Source organism: Pocillopora verrucosa, chromosome 1 (genome assembly GCF_036669915.1).
Source record: "Pocillopora verrucosa isolate sample1 chromosome 1, ASM3666991v2, whole genome shotgun sequence".
Taxonomy (NCBI): domain Eukaryota; kingdom Metazoa; phylum Cnidaria; class Anthozoa; order Scleractinia; family Pocilloporidae; genus Pocillopora; species Pocillopora verrucosa.
Genome location: NC_089312.1, coordinates 28,490,035 through 28,511,730, shown reverse-complemented (window position 1 = coordinate 28,511,730; position 21,696 = coordinate 28,490,035). Strand labels below are relative to the sequence as shown.

The following is a 21,696-nucleotide window of genomic DNA, read 5'->3' as shown; positions in this document are numbered from 1 at the left end:
TATTATATTTAACTTTCAACGTATCAGGTTCTGCTGAATAGATTTTGGGGTCTGCCCCGAGACCCTGAGAATACTTTTGAATTGTCAAACAACAAGTGGTCCTTGAGCGCCACTGTCAGTTAGGGTCGACTATATATATATATATTTTTTAAATTTTGAAACCAGTCGCTTGATTTCAATGAAGCCGATGTTTACCTTGTCTTAGTGATCAATCTTTTTATCAACCGTAAAAAAGGGGAAAAAAATGCTGCCCTAGACCTATACTACACAACCAAATTAAACATTTTTACTATTCCTTTGCTGCATATGACCGTTTATGTACATCATGTTACTTTCCGTAGAGCAGGCCTCAAGATGCACGTGCAACGAGTATTGTCGTTTAAAATGACCGAGCACTTTTACTCGCTCAATTCTATTTCAGTCTCTTGTCCCACTACACGTTTTTTTTTTCTGTGATTGATGCCGCTGTTATTTCGTGTTGTGCCACTAGACTTCAGCACCTCTTGTTTTTCTTCATAATTTCTTATAATTTGGAAATCGTTGTCGTCTTTTCTCTTTTTACTGAAAAATCATGACAGTACATCTCTTTTGGGCACCGTCTTAGAGTTTCAATGCATTGCGAAACCATGTAGAAACCAAGCGAACCAAGATGGAGTTGTTTACGACGAGTTCTTGGTTAACGAAAAAAGAATGAAATGAACTCAAAATGAACACTGAAGAAACGGTTATACTTAGGGAAAAGACTTCGCTCATGTTTATTTTTTTTTTTTCAATTTTTTTTTTCCATTTTTTTAACGAATAAAATTGTTCAAGACTGAATTAAATAAATATATTTAGAAAGCCGTGCCGAAATTAAATTGATTGTCATTTTCTTTTGTAGCGAGAGCATGACCTTCGTCTTTTCGCACTCGAGTTATATCGCACGTTAAGCGTGAGACTTGGCACACTAGCTGGGAGGCTTATAGAATATGCCATAAAATATTCACATATCCGTGAGATTGGTGACTCGCTTAGCGTGTCGTGTCATTGCACGCGTTCTTGTACCTTATTCCCTGTTTTCCCGTGAAGGGTCACAGATATTCCCTTTCGATGGAAAGCAGTTTTTATTTTTGATTGTGAACTTTGCCCTCTGCATGCGACGCTTTAATCAGTTTTTACAAAAGTAGGCGATTTAACTCAAATTAATACGAGTATTCTAGCCTGAAATGAGGAGAGAATATCAATCATTTTTTTCCAACTATCTCTTCAAGTGGCGTGAAATTGTTCCCTTTCCCCTCTTTTTCTTTTTTTAGCAAAGGCTGTGTAGCTTTCAAAATTTGTGTAATAGAATAACAGAACTGATAAATATTTCGTCAAAACAGTTTTGAAAAGCCCAATGCCATTATTTTTTTCCACACTAATTTTAGTATTCTTGTCAACCTTCTCGGTTGATCTAAGCAGAAACATTATTCATTGCATATTAAATCGGATTACAGAAAAATCGATCAGGTTTTTTCAACTGTTTCTTCAAATGACATGAAATCGTTGATTGTCTCTTTAATATAGAAATGGTTTTGTGGTCAAGCCTATTCAAACGCACTTGTTCAGATCAAATCACATTTAAGGAGTTATCTTTTAACTTTGGCATTGAAGTTAGTTTAGTAAGTAGGAGACAATGTAAAGCTAGTTCAACAAGGATGAAGACTGGTGAAAAGCCCTCTTTACATCTAAAACATTCAGTCTACTTGGTCAGTGCTGTGTAGGTCGGCTGAACGGCCCTGGTGAAGGAGGGGGATTGTTTCGCCCGATCCCGAAAAAAAGCAAGGAATATTGCTGCCGATACTTTATCTCCACTCCCTTAGGTGCCCTCATGCAGCGAAAAAGTTAAAGGCAACGCTCGTACTTGTGGCACTGCTTTCCCTTGATACCACAAATTCGTGCCCCAGGGTGTTTCAATAAATATGCAAAGAGTTATGAGCAGTCTTAACTCTTTGTAGCGACCTTGTTTACATTTAATTTCAGTTCCTAACCGTTGCTTTTTTTGCTTAAACGAAACAAAGGTAAAAAAAGGAAGTAGAAGTGTAGCGTCTATTTGGCTTCCTCGGTAGAGATGTAAGTCAGTTGCTGCTATTAGGGATTTTAGTTGATGTAAATCACTCTGTAAGTTCTGAGTTGGTTATTTTTGTGCTAAAGTCACAGTTTCTCAAAATTCATATCTCAATTTTATGATAAGGATGAACAATTTACTCGCTTAATGTCCATTACCTAGGGAGAAGGACAATTACACAGCTGATCATCAATGCTTTTTTTTTATTTTTCAACTGACCTGATTCATAATACAATATCGTCAGAGGTAAAGAAGTAATAAAACTAGTTCCATCCCAGTTACAAAGGGTTAACATGAGCCACAGCAGTTTCTTCTAGCCCGACCTTTTTGTCTTCAATGTCGGTCCTCGTAATGCGATGTTCTACGACGTGGTTCTGAGGCAGCGTGACCGGCTCCTTTGTTCTGTGCAAAAGGAAAAAAAACTTATAAAAATACAAAATATGTGTTTTACGTCACCTATCAGCGTTGGGTTTTTTACTTGTTTTATCAACATCAATGCTTTTGAACTTTGCTTTTACAGTGAAGTTCAGCAATTGCTCGTATTAATAATGATTGTTTTTCCTTGAACATCTTTTACTAAGAAATACAGGGAAGGGAAAGTTCTAAGTTTTAAAGGATATTATAATAGATAACTTATAGTATCTTGTGGAGAATCTTATTCGATCCAAAACATTTTATCTACAAGGGAAATTAGTGTTAAGCCGTTTTCTCAAGGCCTTTTTCATCTTAGCGTTCTCTTCGGTTGCTTTTATGCCCTTAAAACACAGAAGATGAGATCCAGATGCTCAAAAGAAATGATATTCAACCGTTGGAGTTGTTACAGAAACAGAATACTTACTTGTAAGAAGTGTGAAACTGGCAACTGTGATAACCGCCCCCTTTGAGTTGCAGGAACATAGTTACATCACCTCTCAATATGTTGTTGGAGACGGTCATTTTTTCAAAGGAAGGGTCCCAGCCAATTGTCCTCTTTTGCATTATGGGTCCGTTAGCGGGAAAGTTAACGCCATGAAACATGGATGTGTGCTTAAACCAATTTCCCTCCAGACTGTATGATTAAGAAAATTTGAGATATCAATTAAAATATGTAAAAATTACTCTTGTAACTGTGTCACATACCTAGAGTGCCATGTACTCTGTAGAATAATGCTACGACGTTTTTCAAACTTAATCCATTTTCTCAGAGATGCCTATTTCAAAATTTAGCGGTCTGCATATTCTCTGGTCACTATGCTTTTTGTGTACATTTGTTCCCCTGTAGCCAGACAAGAAGCGTTCTTGGGAGAATCACAACTAAGTTACACTTTCAAAAAGGGCGCTCCATTCTCCGTGTAAAAAATGACCTTGAAGATTAATTTTTTGAGAGTATTGTGTCAATTCGAGACTAATCATCACTTTTATACCAAATATGTCCACTGGCTGTAGCAACTCCTCCATCCTCAAATTTAAATGTCCTTTCAAATGACATTCCAGCAGGAAATGCTTGTTTGAAATAGTCATGCATGTCGGCAGGATACTTAGTAAAGCATCTGTTTCCATATTTGAAGACTGACGAAAGTATGTCAAAGGAAAATGGAAGGGGTCCTCCCTTGGTTACCCAAAACGTGGACTTCTGTACTCCTCTAAAATAAGATAAGATAAGAGTGTTGGAAATTATTTTCAGAAGCAGCTCATGTATGACCTAAAAAAGTATGGCAAATAAATTTAGCTGTGACTGAGCTTTTATACGATGATTTGAAGTAGCTTTACACTTTGCTTGGTTCTGGAAGCAGGTGAAGAATCGGTCGATGTCATAGACGGTTGGTAATTTGTATCGCAAATGAATTTAGCTGTGACTGAGCACTGCAGTAGCCTTTACACTTCGCCTGATCATGGAAGCAGATGAAAAAGGTGCTGTCATACACTGTAGGTAATTTGCAAATTCGAATAAAAACAAGACATAGTTTTCGCGGAAAATCTTCACATAAATCTTTGATCTTGTTCACTTTGCTTTTCAAAAAAATCTTTATTAATTTTTGATAATTTCCCAAAATCATTGATACTTTGATATCAGGCTCTTATGTGACGACTGCAGTGTAATCTTATCAACTCTGTGTTTAAAAATAAATCGTAATACATGATAATGAAATAATTCATCGTGGTTTGTCTTTTAAGAGACACTTACTCGTAAGGCTTTCCTTTTCCTTCACCTTCGATCTCAAAGTAATGTCCATTGACACTACCCTTCATTTCAAATTTCAAATTCATGTCTTTTAGAATGACCTGAATAAGTAAAAAGTAAAGAAACTATTATTTTCTACTGACATTGATAATTCAAAGACCCAAGCTGTTTTTATTAGCTGCAATCGCATGCGCATTACAATAGGAATTATTGATTTCTACTCTTAAGGTACAGCTTACGCCATATCAAATTAACTCAGTGCGCCTGATTAATGGAAAATGGGCACGCCGGCGCACTAATTTACTTTTTGTTTCTCCAAATACATTTTCTGTGCTTTTTTTGTCATTTTCAAAATACTACTGTAAACTTGCGGATGCTCCGGGTACATCATTTTGTACCAAATTGTATTCAGTGTTTTTAAATATGCCACGCGCAGCTAGTTTATTAATATAATTTATATTTTAATAAACTGTGAACTGTGAACAAATTTCTTGTGTCACGCGCAACGCAACTTCATTCAGAAATGCATTTGATAATGCTTATTGACGTTCATTTCCCATTCATCATTGAGTGTTTTAATGATACACTGAAATGCGTTCGCCAAATAAACTCTTAAAAACAATGGAACGGTTATTTAAACAAAGTTTAACCGTTGTTAACAAAACCGCGTTGCAAACTATCTTGAATTCAGCTTAGTCTTTTATCCGAAAACTTTTTTTGCGAACAGTGCCAAGAAGACCGAAAGCTAGCAGTTAAAGGAACTCAATCTGATTAAACTCCACTAACTTCAATCAAACGTGACAAAAACATAGGCAATAAATAATACTTGGACAGCTGATCTTGTTGACATGCATAGGTATTCAAAGTGGAATAAGGATAAGAAATAGCTATTGACAATTATTGTTGTTTTCAGCAATATTCACAGGTAATCCCGACAAAAATTTAAAGATGGGAGAACCATTGTCAATGCTTTTAAAACAAAACATTTTGACGCACAAAACCTGCATTGGTATGGATTGCAAAGGGACAGAATTTTAAAACAAGTACAGTTCTTAAAAATAAAATGGAGTGACACTTTAAAGCACACAAAACTAAGGAAAATCATCTGATATAGAAAGATTCAACGGAACACCGAAAAATTTGATCCTCAAGCAATTTACAGTAAACAATAATACAACTCGTATTAATATTTTCATAATTACAATAATACATATCATAACATTATCAAAATAACACCAAGTGAAGCACAAAAGAAAGAAAAATGTAGGTGTATTATATCTTAATGCTTACTTTTCCAAAAAACCTGATGACACATAAAGCTAAATTTGAAATGGTTATAAAGAATATATAAGTAACTTTAAGAGGAAAGTATTTGAAGTTAATATAAATATTATAAATTCAATAGAGCCAACAATGCCAGTGACCTCTGAAATCAACGTTAATGAGTGAAAATATGGCAGGTAGCCTTTATGAAAAAGAATTGCAAATCACATGATCAAGAAATTTTTATAATAGAAAGAATAATGAAACATGACTACAAAAATAAACGGATGTTGCTTAAATGGAAAGATTACCCTGATAAATTTAATTCTTTGGTTTCACTCCGCTGATATCTATAAGCTAAAGTTGAAATACCATCATTTTATATATATCGTTTATCATGATAACAAGAAAGTGATACTTTTTATTTGGCATTACCAAGATGTAATCTTTATAATGTTACCGTTGTATTTCCTTTTTCATTTCATTTTCATTTTTCTTGACGCTCTTTGCTTTATCGGTTTCTTTTAGATCGCCAAGCACATAACTATACATTTTAGATCTTAAAAACCACAAATTCTTTAGTTGTTACACCTGCAGTTTCATCTTTCATTTTTCCATTGACTTTTTTGTGGTAATCAAAATAACATTTGGAATTTTTATCATGATCACTATCATCAAACGTTGTTTGATTTAGAAACAAATCTTTGTAAACACCATCAGTTTTCACGTGATAGCACAACAAATCAGTTGATTGAATAGTAATTTTACATCATCGATATCATATTATTTAAGGAAGTATCCGTTATGAATTCGAAAATCGTGCATAAGAGATTTGCTTAGATCCATATTACATGCACCAACATAAGATGGTTTGTTCAACGTTAGCATCTCTTTAATTTGTTTTACTCCAACAAGATTTTCATTAAAAATGATGCAACTCTGAAACGTTGGTCTTGCAGAAATCTTTTAATGTTTTTCTTGATGAATCACGAATTTCACATTACATCTGTTTCATAAATTTTCCATTGATTTGCCAAAACAGCATTATTATATATATATTTTAAATGAATTCTTAGCTTGTTTACGTTTCTCAGTGTAAAAGTCGATATAATCTTTGAGAAAAGGTGATTGATCAAACTCCAAAACACGATGTACTTTTCCAAGTTTCACACCGAGACTGATATAAATTAAGATTTTCGATGTATAATACATAGCTCTTTTTATTATGTGAAGTTGGGAACTAATTTGCAACATTATTGTTAGAAAGGTTAAATTCAGAATCCATTTTTTTACAATAAGGCTATAAATCATCACATGGAACATATTTGTCTGGCGCAAGTTGATACATTCATAGTGAACCATGTAAATTGTCAATATAGATGTAATCACATTCAATAATAGCACCTTTATCAACATAATTTTCAATTTTAAATTTTGATGGATCAACAAAACTTAACTTATCCTCTGGCAATGGTTGAATCATGGCCCTGCCATAAAGATTATTTACATCAAGATAAATAATACAAGAAGAATCTTCATTTTCATTAAAATTAGCGAAATATTTATTATTTGCTTTTGCAAATCGATGTGTAATATTGCCTATGTCACCCCGCATCATTTGTTGACTGGTTTTTTCTATTCCAATATTACCAATCAACTCGAGTTTAACATTCATCTTTTAAGCATTGCATCAAAGGCAAAATTAGGCGCGGAAAGATAGTGTGGTGGATCTAAACCATAGTATTTTAGGCACGTACTCCTGAAACTATTAGAAACATCTGTAAGTGAGCCAATGTCAGTTAACAAATATATAGCATGATAATGACAAATAATTTTACATTCATATTTTTTGTAAACATGAAATGGAAATATAAATTGAGTAAATGCCCTTGTGTGTTAAAAGTGCATCTGGAGTGTATTTATATTGTGACAGTTCAAGATCTTAAACTAAATTTTCAGGAGAACTTGCATATTCTTTTATTTTGTTCTGCAGTAAACAATTTATCTTGGTAAAGGTGTAAGTTTTTTCTTTGAATATTTTGTTCTTCTAAAAGTAACGAGGTTTTCCACAAAATTTTTGTCTTGGTAAAGGTACTAGTTTTAAGTTCGACATAATTTCTTCTCTTGTAAGCACATTTTTCTTTGTTCTTGGAGAAGGAACTGGTTTTTCATTAAACCCATTTGACATGGTTTTAATAATTTTGTTTTCTTTAATATATTTTTATCAACAAGTGCATTATGGTCAGTATTATGGTACTGGTACTATATATTATATAAATATATATTTTAAAATATTTACTAGGCTAACGCATTTCGGTGTATCGTTAAAACACTCAGTGATGAATGGGAAATGGGTATGTATAAGTATTATGTAATGTATTTCTGAATAAATTTGGGTTGCGCGTGACATTAAAATTTTGTATAAAAACAGCTTACTAAAACGTAATTGGGTTAATAACACTGAATACATTTTGTTTTAAAATAATATACCTAGAGCAAGCGCAAGGTTATAGAAATATTTCAAAATAAAGTAAAAACACACAAAAATAACCAAAAAAAGTAGTTGAGGACTTTTGGGATACAAGAAGTAAATTAATGCGCCGGCACGCCCATTTCCCGTCCATCACGAGCCTCACACCATTTGGCTCTCTACACAATTGTCGTAGTCTTTGGCCCTCTTTTAAAATATTTCCTTGTGCTGCAATATTTCATCGCTTTAGGAATCAAACACTGCACTGAATTTAGCTTCGAGGTGAGTTAGAAGCTTGAGACATGCAGAATGAATTAAAGGCCATAATTGACAAATAAATGCAGGTTAATTAGCTTGTATAACGACACACTACGACGGCATTTTTCTGTCTGTGGTTTGTGTGGTATGATGTGTTTTAGTAACTATTTGAACTGGCGAAATAAAGCGATCACGTTCAGCCTATCATTTATCTTTGCCTAGCGAAATTTTTTTCCGGCGTGGTTTCATTAATGAGATACATAAGTATAAAGAGGGAGCTACACAAAATTGACTGGAAGTTAACAGCAAAGACGGGGGAGCTCTTGTAGGAGGTCAAAAGAATATTGCCTGAATCAACCAAAATACTTCGACTTCTCCCCTTAGTCGATAGATAATGGCCAATACCGAAGATTAAGTTTTGTGCCCTCAACATTTGCCAATTCTACTTGAGAACAGGCTAGAACAATCAGAAAGGGCTTACCTGTGAGGATTATTGTTTTACTTGATTTTCATCCGCAGGTCAAATAAATTCATTCATTAAGATGAATCTCAGAATTCTCCACGGGAAAGAAACTCTCAAAAGTTTCCATTGCTCCAAACGTGTGGATTCGTAGTTGGTTAGTAGCATACAGCGCCCAACTAGTATCTGAGTGGCACAGGTTTGAATCCTGTCGAAGTCTAATATTTTCAAGATTCTTTTCTGCAATTGCTAAAGTTACAGCTCACTTGTTAGGATCATTGCTTTATCTGATTTTATTGTAAGGTCATTACGTTTAAAGATGTTTGATGATGTTCTGGGTGTGGCATACCAATTTGAGTCCTGACGATTCTACCCTATTCTTTGTTTCCGGGGTAAGTTCGACTCTCTTTGCTTAGTTTCAAGAATTCACTAACCTGCTTTGAAAGAGACATGTTGAGGATAAACCACTTGATTTTCGAAACTGGATTGCGAGCTGAGATAGTCTGTTGTAGTTCACTCCGTCGCTGACCAAGCTGAACTGTCCGGAGCGTTTGGGTAGCTTAATTTTAAAAGATAGAATAGAACAGACAAACGCTCATTGTTGAAGATGATACCCCGTGAACCATCGTGTGATCTTTAACAATTGGTTCATGCTTAGTTCCCGTGTATCGTCTAAGTATGCAAAGCTATTTTCGTCGCTTGAAAGAGCCTCATTCATTCATTGTTTTTGAATAGATTCTCATTTATTATATTGAATGATCATTTTGGGCGCCAAGTGTATGTCTCGATCGCCACGGACAGAAAAACAATATCAAAAGTTTTGAAGCCTCGAGGCCTAATTCTACGGAAATTTTACAACGTGGCATATACTTTGTTTCCTTAGTCTAATGTGCAAAACCAAGATAAATGGTTATGAGCATGGAAAATAAAGATAAACACTACCTTTTCTACAACATTCTTCGTGGGAACCACCTGATTTCGTAAACTTTAATTTTAATTAACAGTGATTATTCGACTCCTTTTTGTTAGATTTGAGACTATTTATACCCTATGCAATTTGTCGATTAGTAATTGGTTTATTCAAACAAAGACGCACGAATGTTATCTCTTATTTTAATCAAAATACCACCTGCATAAGGCACCATTTAATTAACCAATGATAAAAACAGAAACAGAGACCCTCGAGGGCAGCACACGGACACAAATGATTACATAATCAGATGATTCGGTTTTTAATAAACTGAGTTGAGAACGTGACTTGGCTGACGAAGGACCAACGCTCGAAACATCTTTTTAGAAGGGCTCTTGGGTGAAAATTCACATTATCGACTCAGTTGATGAAAGCAAATATTAAATAGCTTAATTAAAGAAAGAATTCTAATGAGGCAAGAAATTTGGTGCTCTTTAGCAGTGGAAATGGTTTACGCAACTCTGGTACTTGAGGCACTGAAGTGAAAACAGTTGTCTGCAAAGTCAACGGTAGAGACTAGTTACAACGTGATACGTTGACACGTGCAGGATTGTCACTGCACATTGCAGAAACACTCTTCCTGTGTTTTAAAGGTTAATCTCATTTCAGCGTTTCAAGAAATGTCGAGGAAATACAGCTAACTTAAAAAAAAAAAATTATAAAAAATAAAGATAAACACTATCTTCGACATTCCTCGTGGAAACTACCTGATTTCGTAAACTTTAATTTTAAGTAAAATTTAAAAGAAGTTTCAAATCTTGTGACATAAAAGGGATCATTCGACTCCTTTTTCTTAGATTTGAGACTGTTAATAGCCTAAGGAATTTGATGGTTAGTAACTGGTTTATTCAAACAAAGACGCACTACTGGATTTTATAAAATCAAAATAACACTTGGAAGAGGCACCATTTAATTAGTCAGTGCTTTGCTAAAGCCAAGGTCAAAAACATAAACAGAAATAGGGACCCTCGAGAGCAGCACACGGACACAAAAGAGTTCTGATGAAGCAAGAGGTTTACTAACGGCAACGACTATTACTGCTACGTCCACGAAATTAGTTGCTATTTAGTAGCGGTAACGATTTACGTAACTCTGGTACTTGAGGCATTAAAATGCAAACAACTGTCTGCAAAGTTAATGGTAGAGACTATTTACAACGTGATACATTTAGCATATTCAGTTTTGCCACGTGAAGTACTGTGACTGCAGATTGCAGAAACACTCTTCGTATGTTTTAAAGGTTAATTACATTTCAGCATTTGAAGAAATGTCGAGGAAATACAGCTAACTTTCAAAAAGAAGTGCTTCAACAGAATTTGGGAAAATTGTTGACATGAGACCAACAAATTATTTGAGGTTTATGAATAAATCTCTGAAAATTTCATATCAAAAATACATTTCGGTCTGAATATCTTTAAAATTCGTCGATTTCATTTAACTTTACTGAGATACTCAGACCGAAATGTAATTTAGATATGAAATTTTCAGAGCTTTATTGATAAGCCTCATAGATTGTCAACAATTATTAACCATGAACACATAATGTGGGCGACCTGTGCCGAGATGAAGAGGGATGGGGATGGGGCAAAAAAGTAGATACGTGAACTCTATTTATACTATCTATGATACTATTTTTCCCAGATTTTGTTGAGGAACTTCTTTTTTTAAAATTAACTGTACTTCCTCGACATTTCTTGAAACGCTGAAATGAGATTAACCTTTAAAACACAGGAAGAGTGTCTCTTCAATGTGCAGTCACAGTCCTGCACGTGTCAACCTTTTCACGTTGTAACTAGTCTCTACCATCGACTTTGCAGACAATTGTTTTCACTTCAGTGCCTCAAGTACCAAAGTTGCGTAAATCGTTCCCACTGCTAAAGAGCACCTAATTTCGTGGACGTAGCAGTAATATTCGTTGCAGTTAGTGGAACTCTTGCTTCATCAGAGCTCTTTCTTTAATTAAGCTATTTAATGTTTGCTTTTATCAACTGCAACACGGGCTCTTAGCCATTACGTAATGGAAGGCCGAGTGATAAGGTAATGCGCAGGCGTGATTGCGTGAGTAACTTGGATACCCAGTTAGTTTGCGCCAGGCAGATGACAATGAAGTGCGCATATTCGAGTGTAGCGTACCGCGGGCGCACGGTTAGGCATTGCACGAGGGCTTCACGTGGGCAAGTAGATGTGAAGCCGCGTAAGCAAATAATTAGGAACCCGCGTTCTGAGCGGGAAATGAAACTGGTGAGGTTGGAGTTGAACAGTAATTCTCAGTATTTTGCCATTTCTAATCAACTCGCAAAGCAACAATACTGGCAGAGCTAAAGCTTTGTCAACGGGAGGAAATTGTTATAATTCAAGTTTGTGGAGAGATAGTTTTGAGTGAGAATAGGATGAAAAGAAAGAGACCGAGCGACCAAAAAAACAAGAAGTAAAAGACGTAAAGGGAATCGAGAAAAACACGCAAGAAAGTTAGAGAGGACACCAAAATAGGCGGAATATGGTAAAAAGGAACGCGAAAGAGAACAAGGAAAGACATTAGTATAAAGGCGAATATCTAGCGAAGAGCAACGCTAGAAGGAAATACAAGAAGGAAGATACTCCTGAAAAGAGATTGATCAAACATTTGAGAATTAAGTTACGGACCGCAAATGTGTGGTGCAAATAAACTCACGGGTAAAATGGAGTTATTTCTACTGCAGAATGAGTAAATTTCATTGTTTAATCATGGTACTTTTCAGCGCTGTGATTTTATGCTTCCTACTCGATTCGTTCGAAGTTTGGGAAATGGTTCAGTTGTCTCACAAAACATGGAGCCCTTTTTTCTTCTCTCAACATCCTTACTGCTCGGGTTATGATGAATATGCTTGCGATACGATATTTTTTTCCTAATGATGGAAACTAAGGAATCAATCTCTGAAATAGATAATCATCACATTTTGCAAGAAGCGTCTGAGGTGTGGTCGTGTAGTTAAACGGGGTCTTGGCAATTTGAGCTCACAAGCACGCTGGTAAGCACGTGGTTAACGTAAATAATTGTTGTTTACAGTTTTTGAATTCGACAGCCGTTTTTGAGAGTCCGTTTCTGTAGCCTTCTTGAATATTTTCTGTCGAATTCATTGAGGTACAATCTCGAAATTTCATAAGTGATTATAAACGATAAATTTGTATCGTCACCATAATTTAGGGAGGTTTTGTTAACACATTATCAGTTTACAATTCGCAAACCATTTTTGTAACCTGCTTGGATAATTTCTTTTGAATAAATCGAGTCACACTCTCAGAATTTCATCAGTAGTTAAAACGATAAATCCGTGTATTTAGCACAAGTGAAGCAGATTTTAAATTTTCCTTTCGATTTTAGGAAATTATACTTAATTGACTCTCGGTAAATTGACCTGCCATAACGCGTTGATTATTTTATAATTTTGTAGCCCCAAAAGCCCGGCTTATGACTCTGGAGGTATTGAACTTGATATACACCTAACACGAAACTATGAAACACCAACACTAACAAAAAATGATAATACAAATTCTTGCGCCTACAAACATATACCCATTCTTTTAATTTCCTCCTTAACCTGCCCGCAAATAATTAAATTTTGTTTTAATTCAAGTGTGAGAAGATAAAACAGAAGTGTAGTAGAGTTCTCTTTCCAGACTGAGTTCAGGCGAGAACATTAGTAAACTAGTTGATGTCATATGCTTCGCCTGAATCTTTAATTTTATTGCCCCGGTCTTTTTCACAAAGCCTCTTTTACATCTCTGTGTGCCCAGCTAATGATTAAAATCTCAGTGAATAGGCATGCCATATTTTAATAGTTTTTTTTTTTATGAAATTCCACTTTCAAGTTTTTGGCATTAACTATTTTAGAATTCATAAATGGTATTCTCTTTTCATCCATGTAAAGAGACATTACACATTTCTTAAACTAAAATCTGAATCATGAAGTCAACTTATTTTCAATTAGTTTGAAATTTCATTGTACACAAGAAAACTTTTCTGACTTTTCTTACTTTTATTTGCTGTCTTTCTGGTACATATGATTCATGCATACAATTTATGTGGTGTTAGGTTGGAGAATTTGGAATTGGATCAACCAATTATCCCCTAATTGATATTTTTCTTTATTCTCATCACTCGTCTGCTTGATATTGTACTGATTGTGTAAGGAGAAATTCTGTCTAGGTCACTAGTGGGACTAAAAGGGTTAAAATGGGGGATTTCATTATATTGTATACGTAATGATTAAAACTTTCTTACACTTTCAAATGTTAAAAAAAAATGTGATGTGAATCTGATGTTATGAAACAATGGAAAAACCTGTTGCTGGTGGCTTATGTCTTTAATGTTTAAATGTTCATGGGAAATACTTCTCTTTGAAAGCGAGGATACAGAAATTTTTAAAGCTGATAGAAATAAGCTGGTTACAAGTAATGAAAAGAAAACTGAAAAATTTACTTAACTGCTTGACATGCTTCCCTCAAACATGTCAGTGGTGTGTATCTACCGTTGTAAAGGTGTCTGTCATGAAAAATATTTCTTGGTGTGGCTGTTGTTCTTTCTTGATCTTCATAGCCAAAAAAGCTGGTAAAGGCACTGAACTTCGATTTTTAAGTACACAAGGCACCCTCCAAGGTGGAAGAGTAGAAGACCATAGACTGATGTTTACTAGGCACTTGTACCAACCACAATTATATATTCAAGCAATACTCTACATATATCAAACTCATTACATCACCCTTTACACCCTAACATCAGTATGCATATTCTCCATACTGCCCTCTATGCATTTCCTAATGTGCTGGCAAGGAGAATTTGTTTAACAATCAAGAGGTTCTTCAGTTGATTATCATTTCCTTTTTTCTCATGACCTTAATGCTTGATTAAGGGATGATATTAAAAGGAGATATTAGATGCTAGTCACTCTTAGGAATTAAAGTGTTAAGAACATGTCTCTGTAAGAATCAAACATCTTGGGAAATGAAAATTTCAAACCCCCTTCAAATTTCGCATGCAGTTAGGCACTTAGAAGGGATGCACAAAAATACACTTTTTAAAGGTCGCAGCATTCTTGTTGTCATGGTAACAACGGCTGCTTGCTCGGGGCCTGAGGCCTCATTTTCAGACGAAAACGTCGTAAAAAAAGAGTGAAATGTTTATTTCTCTATCTCAAGCTAAATACAACATTACAAATCGGCCCTTCTACCATACATAGGAATACATTTAATTTTCCCTGGGGGTGAATTTGAACACACCACTAGATTATTTATCTCGGTACAGTTTCGGTCATTTTTGATGTCGGTAAAACAGGGAAAACGTTTATCTGAATTTCTTCAAAAGTACACCGATTCTGGAACTGAAACTACCCGCCTAGCTGGTTAAAATATATTAGTTTTTAAATATGTAAAAATCTCTGCGGGCCTACCTGTACTTTAAATAGGGGCAATTCACGAAAAAAGCTCAAAATCAGATATTGCATAATTCGGCGATGTTTACATCTAATGTTCTCAACAACAAACGTTTCAGACAAATGAAACGTGCAAAGCTTTGAAAGAATGTTATCTTATGAGCAATATCCCGAAGAGAAATCTCGCCTCTGGTTGTCATCTTTTAAAAAAAATTGATCAACCTTCATGGAGGACAACTCGACTTAACTACAAACATATACATCAAATCGTGTGCATATCATCCAGATTCCGAGTGCTGTACCTTCTTTATGGGAATTTGAGCAATTCGAAATCCTCTGAAGATATACTGTTATACTTGTATGTATAAACTATGATTTTGTATTTCTTCGAGTTTGCAAATTACCTACAGTCTACGAAATCGGCTTCTTCATCTGCTTCCAGAGTCAGGCGATGTGTATAGGCTACTGCAGAGCTAAGTCATAGCTAAATTCATGTAAGATACTTTAATTTCTTACAAGTTAGCATGAAAGGTTGTGCAGTAGTTCAGAACAGATGCTTCACTAAGTATCCTGAGGACATATTATTATATTATAATTCAAACAAGCATTTCCTGCTGGAATGTCACATGAAAGGACATTTACATTTGAGGATGGACGAGTTGCTACAGCCAGTGGACATATTAGGTATAAAAGTAATGTTTAATATGGGATCGAGATAATATTTTTTAAAAGAAATCTTCAAGGTCATTTTTCATACGGAAAAAATTTTCTTAATTCTACTGTCCTGAGGGCAATTTTTTTAATCACATATCCATGTTTCATGGCGTAAAATTTCCCGCCGACGGACCCATAATGAGAAAGAGGACAATTGGCTGGGACCCGTCCTTTGAGAAAATTACCGCCTCTAACAACCTTTTGAGAGGTGATGTGACTATGCTCCTACTACTCAAAGGAGGTGGTTATCACAGGTGCTAATTTCACACTGCTTTCAAAAAAGTATTTTGTATCTGCAACAGCTTCAAACGGTTGAATATCATTCCCTTGGAACATTTGGATCGCATCTTCTGTGTTTTACGGGATAAAAGCGATCAACCAAAAAAACATTGATGAGATCATCTGTAAAGTGTCATCCTCTCAATTCGTAAAGCCATAATGGCATTGCACTGAGTGCAAACGTATTGTCGATTAGTTCAAAACTCCATTTTTTTTTCATGACTGCCTTCTTTTACTAATCCATAATGAAGTTTAAAGCGAATGGAAAGAGTTAGATACCCGTAAATACCCAAAATACAAAAGAAAAAATACTTAGGAATCCAAATAGAAGCTTCTACTTCCTTATTTGACATTAAGATCGTTTACCCAACGGTCACGGTTCCAAGACGCCGGAATTTAATGTAGCGGAACCTATTACGTTGACAGTTGAATAAAGTAAAGTATATCTTACTTAAATCTGAAACTTATGTTTTAAAACGATATCTATAAACTGATTGAGTCTGACTTTCAATCAGTTGAATTCATTTCTTGAACATTAGGGCGCCAGGATCAATTGAGAACGCCTGTTTCAATTCGGATCGGTTGAGGAACGAGTCTCGACTTTGCCGTAGGCTTCTTAGTTTGGCCATGATTTAGACGCCTAACTTCCTACGGGTCAGGGTTTACGCGTAAATCTTGCTATTATATTATCTCTACGACCACTGAAAATCATCGAATTAAATTACCAACAGCTCTTGGACGGTATACTAAGTTCGATGTCAAAAGTGACGCCCGTATTTTTGTAAAATTGGATCGGTTTCCTTAAAGGTTAAGCATCTGAGACAAGGATAAGATATCAGAAAGTAATAATGAAAAGATTGAACGGAACGTTCCTCTCGCCCGTATTCTGTTTATGTCGTCGTCCTATCTAACTTTCTTGCGCGTTTTTCTGGACTCGCTTTTCGCCTTTTACTCCTTGCTTTTTTTTTTTGCTCTGTCTCCTTCTTTCCAGCCTATTTTCACTCAAAACCCTTTCTCCACGAACCTGAATCAAAATACTTTCCTTCGGTTGACAAAGCTTTAGCCGCATTGTTGTTTTGCAAGTTGATTAGAAACTGAAAAAGACTGATAATTACTGTTCGACTAAGACCTCACCAGTTTGATTTCCCACTCGAAACGCGAGTTGCCAATCATTTACCTTCGCAGCTTCACATCTACTAGCCCACGTGAAACCCCCGTGTCTCTTGGCGTACATAAGTGGGGTATCCAAGTTGCTCACGCAATCGCGCCTGCGTGTTATGTTCTCCCTCGTCGTTCCGTTAGGGAATGGCTAAGATAGTGCCCGCAATGCAGTTGACCGCGCATGCTAAAAGTAGCACCTTGTACGTTGGGTTGTACGGTCGTGAGTTCAAATTTTCTCGGCTTGATGGGTTACTACTACTGCGTATAATTATAAGGCTAAGCTGCGCGCGCTGCGAGCTCCGTTATTATGTTATTTATATTTCTCAACAGTAAATTGTAATGCATAGTAAAGAAATAATTAATCGTGGTCTCTCTTTTTGTAGACACTTACTCGTAAGGCCTTCCTTTTCCTTCGGCTACGATGTCTTTTAGAATGACCTGAATAAGAAAAATGCAAAGAATCCATTATTTTCTACTGACAATAATAATTAATGAATCTTAGTTGGATTTAATTTTCCAGTGGATTACTCGCTCGCTATCTACTAATTACTGATTTCGACTATTACGATACAGCTTACGCCATATCAGATTAACACGGTGCGCCTCACACCATTTGGCTCCATACATAATTGTCTTACTCTTTGACCTTCTTTTAAAATATTTCCATGAACTGCAATATTCCATTACAGACACTGCAATGAATCTATCTGCAAGGTGATTTTGAAGCTTGAAGACACGCAGAATTAATTAAACGAGCCATAACTGACATACTAAGACAGGTTAATGTGTATAGCGACAGACTACGACGGCATTTTTCTGACCGAGGTTTGTGGGACATGCATCTGTTTCACTAACTTTTCAAACTGGCGAAATAAAGCGATCAAATACAATCTGTCATTTATTTTCGCCTAGTGGAATTTTTATTGGCGTGGTGTCATTACTGAGATGGGTTCTTTTACCAGGCGGTAGACGGGGGAAACAAAGTATAAAGGTATACAAAATTGACTGCAAATTAACCGCTAGGGAAAGGCAGAGGGAGAGGGGGGTCTCAGATTTCTCCACGGTTAGTAACTTAGTACCAACGACCAAATTGTATCTGTGAGGCACGGATTTGAATCCTTGATGTCTTATTTTTTCAAGCTACTTTTCTGCAATTGCTAAAATTACAGCTCACTTGTGAGAATTATTGCCTTACTTGATTTTAGTGTAAGGTCATAACTTTTGAAGAGCATTTTTTGGGTGTGGCGTACCAATTTCCGTTCGGACGATTTTACCTTATTCTTTGTTACTGAGGTAAATTCGACTATATATGCTTAGTTTCAATAACTCGCCAACTTGCTTTGAAAGAGACATGGTGAGGATAAACCGCTTGATTTTCAAGGCTGGATTTTGAGTTGAAATAGTCTTTTGTAGTTCACTCCGTCGCTGACCAAGCTGAACTGACTAGAGTGTTAGGGTGGATTGATATCAAAAGCAAGAATAGAACAAACCAACGCTTTTTGATGATGATGATGCCACTTGATCCATCGTGTGATATTTAACGATCGGTTCGTGCTTAGTGCGCGCGTATTTGTGACTTTAACTTTAAGTAAAATTAAAAAGAAGTTTCAAATCTTGTAACATAAAAGCGATCATTCGATTCCTACTTGTTAAATTTGAGATTGCTTATAGCCTTTGCAATTTTTTGGTCATTACTCTGTAATCCGTCTTATCAGTAGTGGAGGATTGCAATCAAATTTCATTTCTTGTTTCAGTAATTGAAATACTAGTTGGATAAGGCACTATTGCATTAGTCAATGCTTTGCTAAAGTAAAAAAGAAAAAAAAAAAAAAGAAAAGGGACCCTAGAGAGCAGCACAAAATTAATGATTACATAATCAGATGGTTTGGTTTTATCAACTGAGTTGACAACGTGACTTGCTGACGAAGGACTAATGCTCGAAACTTCTCCTGATTGCAGAATAAATATTCATGTTTTTCAGAAGTATATTCCATTTTATCTTTGAAGAAATATCGACAAAATACTGTTAACTTTCAAAAGGATGTGCTTCAGCAGATCTTGGGAAAAAATACAGAATTTTATAGAATTCTCATTATCTAGTTTTTTGCCCCATCCTCATTCCTCTCAGTATGAGTCCGTTGCTCTCAAAAGCTACATTTTGATTTTCAATGAAGCGAAGCTGTGGAGACTGTTGAATGCTGCGCATTTCATCCTTCTTTTCGTAGTTTTCAAGGGTGTGCAATCTTAATCAATATGACCACCATCAAATGCCGCCCATGTTTGCACTATTCAATTAAAAAGGAAAACGAGAAACGTCGATTGACGTGTAAAGCGATAGGCAAAGTAATTTTCACTTTGCGGCTCAGCATGCGGGGGTGTGCATCTTTCAATCATCATTTAGCGAATTAAAGTAGACATTGAAGCTTTACTTATGCAATCATCAAGAATCAGTTAAATCTTTTTTTTTTGTAAACGTCCTCTAAGACTGTCTAATGACTCATCGCATTGAAGGCTCCAGAATATTTTGAATGGGGCAACACGTGTCATCTTTCTATAATAGTAGTGAGGGTTAAATAGAGAGAACCCGTGAGGGCTGCTTAGCAGTGTTTCGTCACGAATAGCTTTTGCGCTTTGAACTGTCACATAACATTTGACCCCAGTGCATTGTTCATTGTCGAGTTTGGATCGCTTGCTTCTGAAAACTGATTTAAAAGTCGAATGCAGACGGTAATTCGGCACTCAGAAGTCAAAATTGAATTCTGTTCAAGGGAAACATACTTAAGGTTTATAAAATTTTACTTTCAGCGTATCAGGTTTTGCTGAATAAATTTTGGGGTCTACCCCGAGACCCTGAGAATACTTTTGAAATGTCAAACAACAAGTTGCCCCTGAGCGCCACTGTCAGCTAGGGTCGACTATATACATTTTTTAAATTTTTAAACCAGTCGTTTGATTTCAATGAAGCCGATGTTTACCTTGTCTTAATAATAAATCCTTTTATCAACCGTAAAAAAGGGTAAAAAGAATGCCGCCCCAGACCTGTACAACACTACAAAATTAAACATTTTTACTGTTCCTTTGCTGCATATGACCGTTTATGTACATCATGTTACTTTCTGTGATTTTTTTTAAGTCTGGTTGTAAATATCCCCTGCATGCCTTTTTAAGTATTCAACTCCGTAGAGCAGGCCTCAACGTTATATATGTAAAGAGTATTATGGCTTAAAATGACTGAGCGCTTTTACTCGGTAAATTCCATTTCACTCTCTTGTCCCACCACTGATTAGATTTTTCTGTGATTCGTGCCGCTTTAATTTCAAGTTGTGCCACTAGACTTCAGCACCTCTCGTTTTTCTTCATAATTTCACATAATTTGGAAATCGTTGTCGTTTTTCTCCTTTTATTGAATATTTCCTCACAATCATGAGAGTACATCTCTTTTAAGCACCACCTTCGCTCATGTTTGTTCGTTTTTCAATTTGTTTACTTTTGCTAGTTTTTTTTTCTATTTTTTTATCAGCGAATAAAATTGTTCAAGACTGAATAAAATAAATCTATTTAGAAAGCCGTGCCGAAATCATACTGATTGTCATTTTCTTTTGTAGCTAGATTATGACTTTCGTCTTTTCGCACGTGAGTCATGTCGCACGTTGAGCATGACACCTAATCAGTCTTCGTTTTGCCCAATAAATATGCGCATATCTATGAGATTGGTGACACGCTTAGCGAGCCGTGTAATTGCACGCGTGCTCTTGCCTTATTCCCTGTTTTCGCGTAGAGGGTCGCAAATATTCTCTTTCGATGGAAAGCAGATTTCATTTTTGATTGTTGAACTTTGCCCTCTGCATGCGACGCTTCATTCAGTTTTTTCGAAAGCAACACAACTTAATACGAGTATTCTAACTTGAAATGACCGATCGCTTTAACAATTATCGAATACATTTATAAAATTTCTAGCGCCAGACCTAAGGCCAAAGGTTTGCGATGCGCAGCTTTGAGAATTTGTGTAATAGAAGAACAGAACTGATAATAATTGCCTCAAAACAGTCTTTCCAAAGGTCAATGGCGATCTCCGAAGAAATCTTTTATTAATATTAAATCGGATCACAGATGAATAAGGAAAGAATATCAATCAGTTTTTTTCCAACTATCTTTTCAAGGGGCATAAAATGTTCCCTTTCCCCTTTTTTCTTTTTTTTTAGCAAAGGCTGTGTACCTTTGAAAATTTGTGTAATGGAATAACAGAACTGATAACTATTTCGTCAAAACAGTTTTGAAAAGCCCTATGCCATTATTTTTTCCGCACTAATTTTAGTATTCTAGTCAACCTTCTCGGTTGATCTAAACAGAAAAATTATTCAATGTATAATAAATCGGATTACAGGAAAATAAGGCGAGAAAAGTCGGTTAGTTTTTTTCAACTATTTCTTTAAATGACATGAAATCGTTGACTGTCTATTTAATAA

At 35.7% G+C, this 21,696-nt stretch overlaps 1 protein-coding gene and 1 pseudogene across 1 annotated transcript; both read right to left on the bottom strand.

The window, feature by feature from the left end:
- The window catches only part of LOC136279073 (uncharacterized), a 59,688-nt pseudogene that overhangs the window by 25,767 nt on the left and 12,225 nt on the right, over nucleotides 1-21,696 (bottom strand).
- On the bottom strand, nucleotides 2,333-9,255 carry LOC131790041 (GFP-like fluorescent chromoprotein amFP486). The gene is made up of 5 exons (XM_059107222.2): nucleotides 9,133-9,255; nucleotides 4,251-4,348; nucleotides 3,490-3,708; nucleotides 2,925-3,134; nucleotides 2,333-2,488 (listed from the first exon to the last, which is right to left on the bottom strand). The coding sequence occupies exons 1-5, from the start codon at nucleotides 9,148-9,150 to the stop codon at nucleotides 2,365-2,367; spliced, it is 669 nt and encodes a 222-aa protein (XP_058963205.2). The 5' UTR covers nucleotides 9,151-9,255; the 3' UTR covers nucleotides 2,333-2,364.

Coding starts and splice junctions, on each gene's coding strand:
- LOC131790041 (XM_059107222.2), bottom strand. Junction 3,709..4,250: donor GGAAAAGGAAAGCCTTACGA/GTAAGTGTCTCT, acceptor ATCTTATTTTAG/AGGAGTACAGAAGTCCACGT. Junction 2,489..2,924: donor CAGTTTCACACTTCTTACAA/GTAAGTATTCTG, acceptor CCTTTTGCACAG/AACAAAGGAGCCGGTCACGC.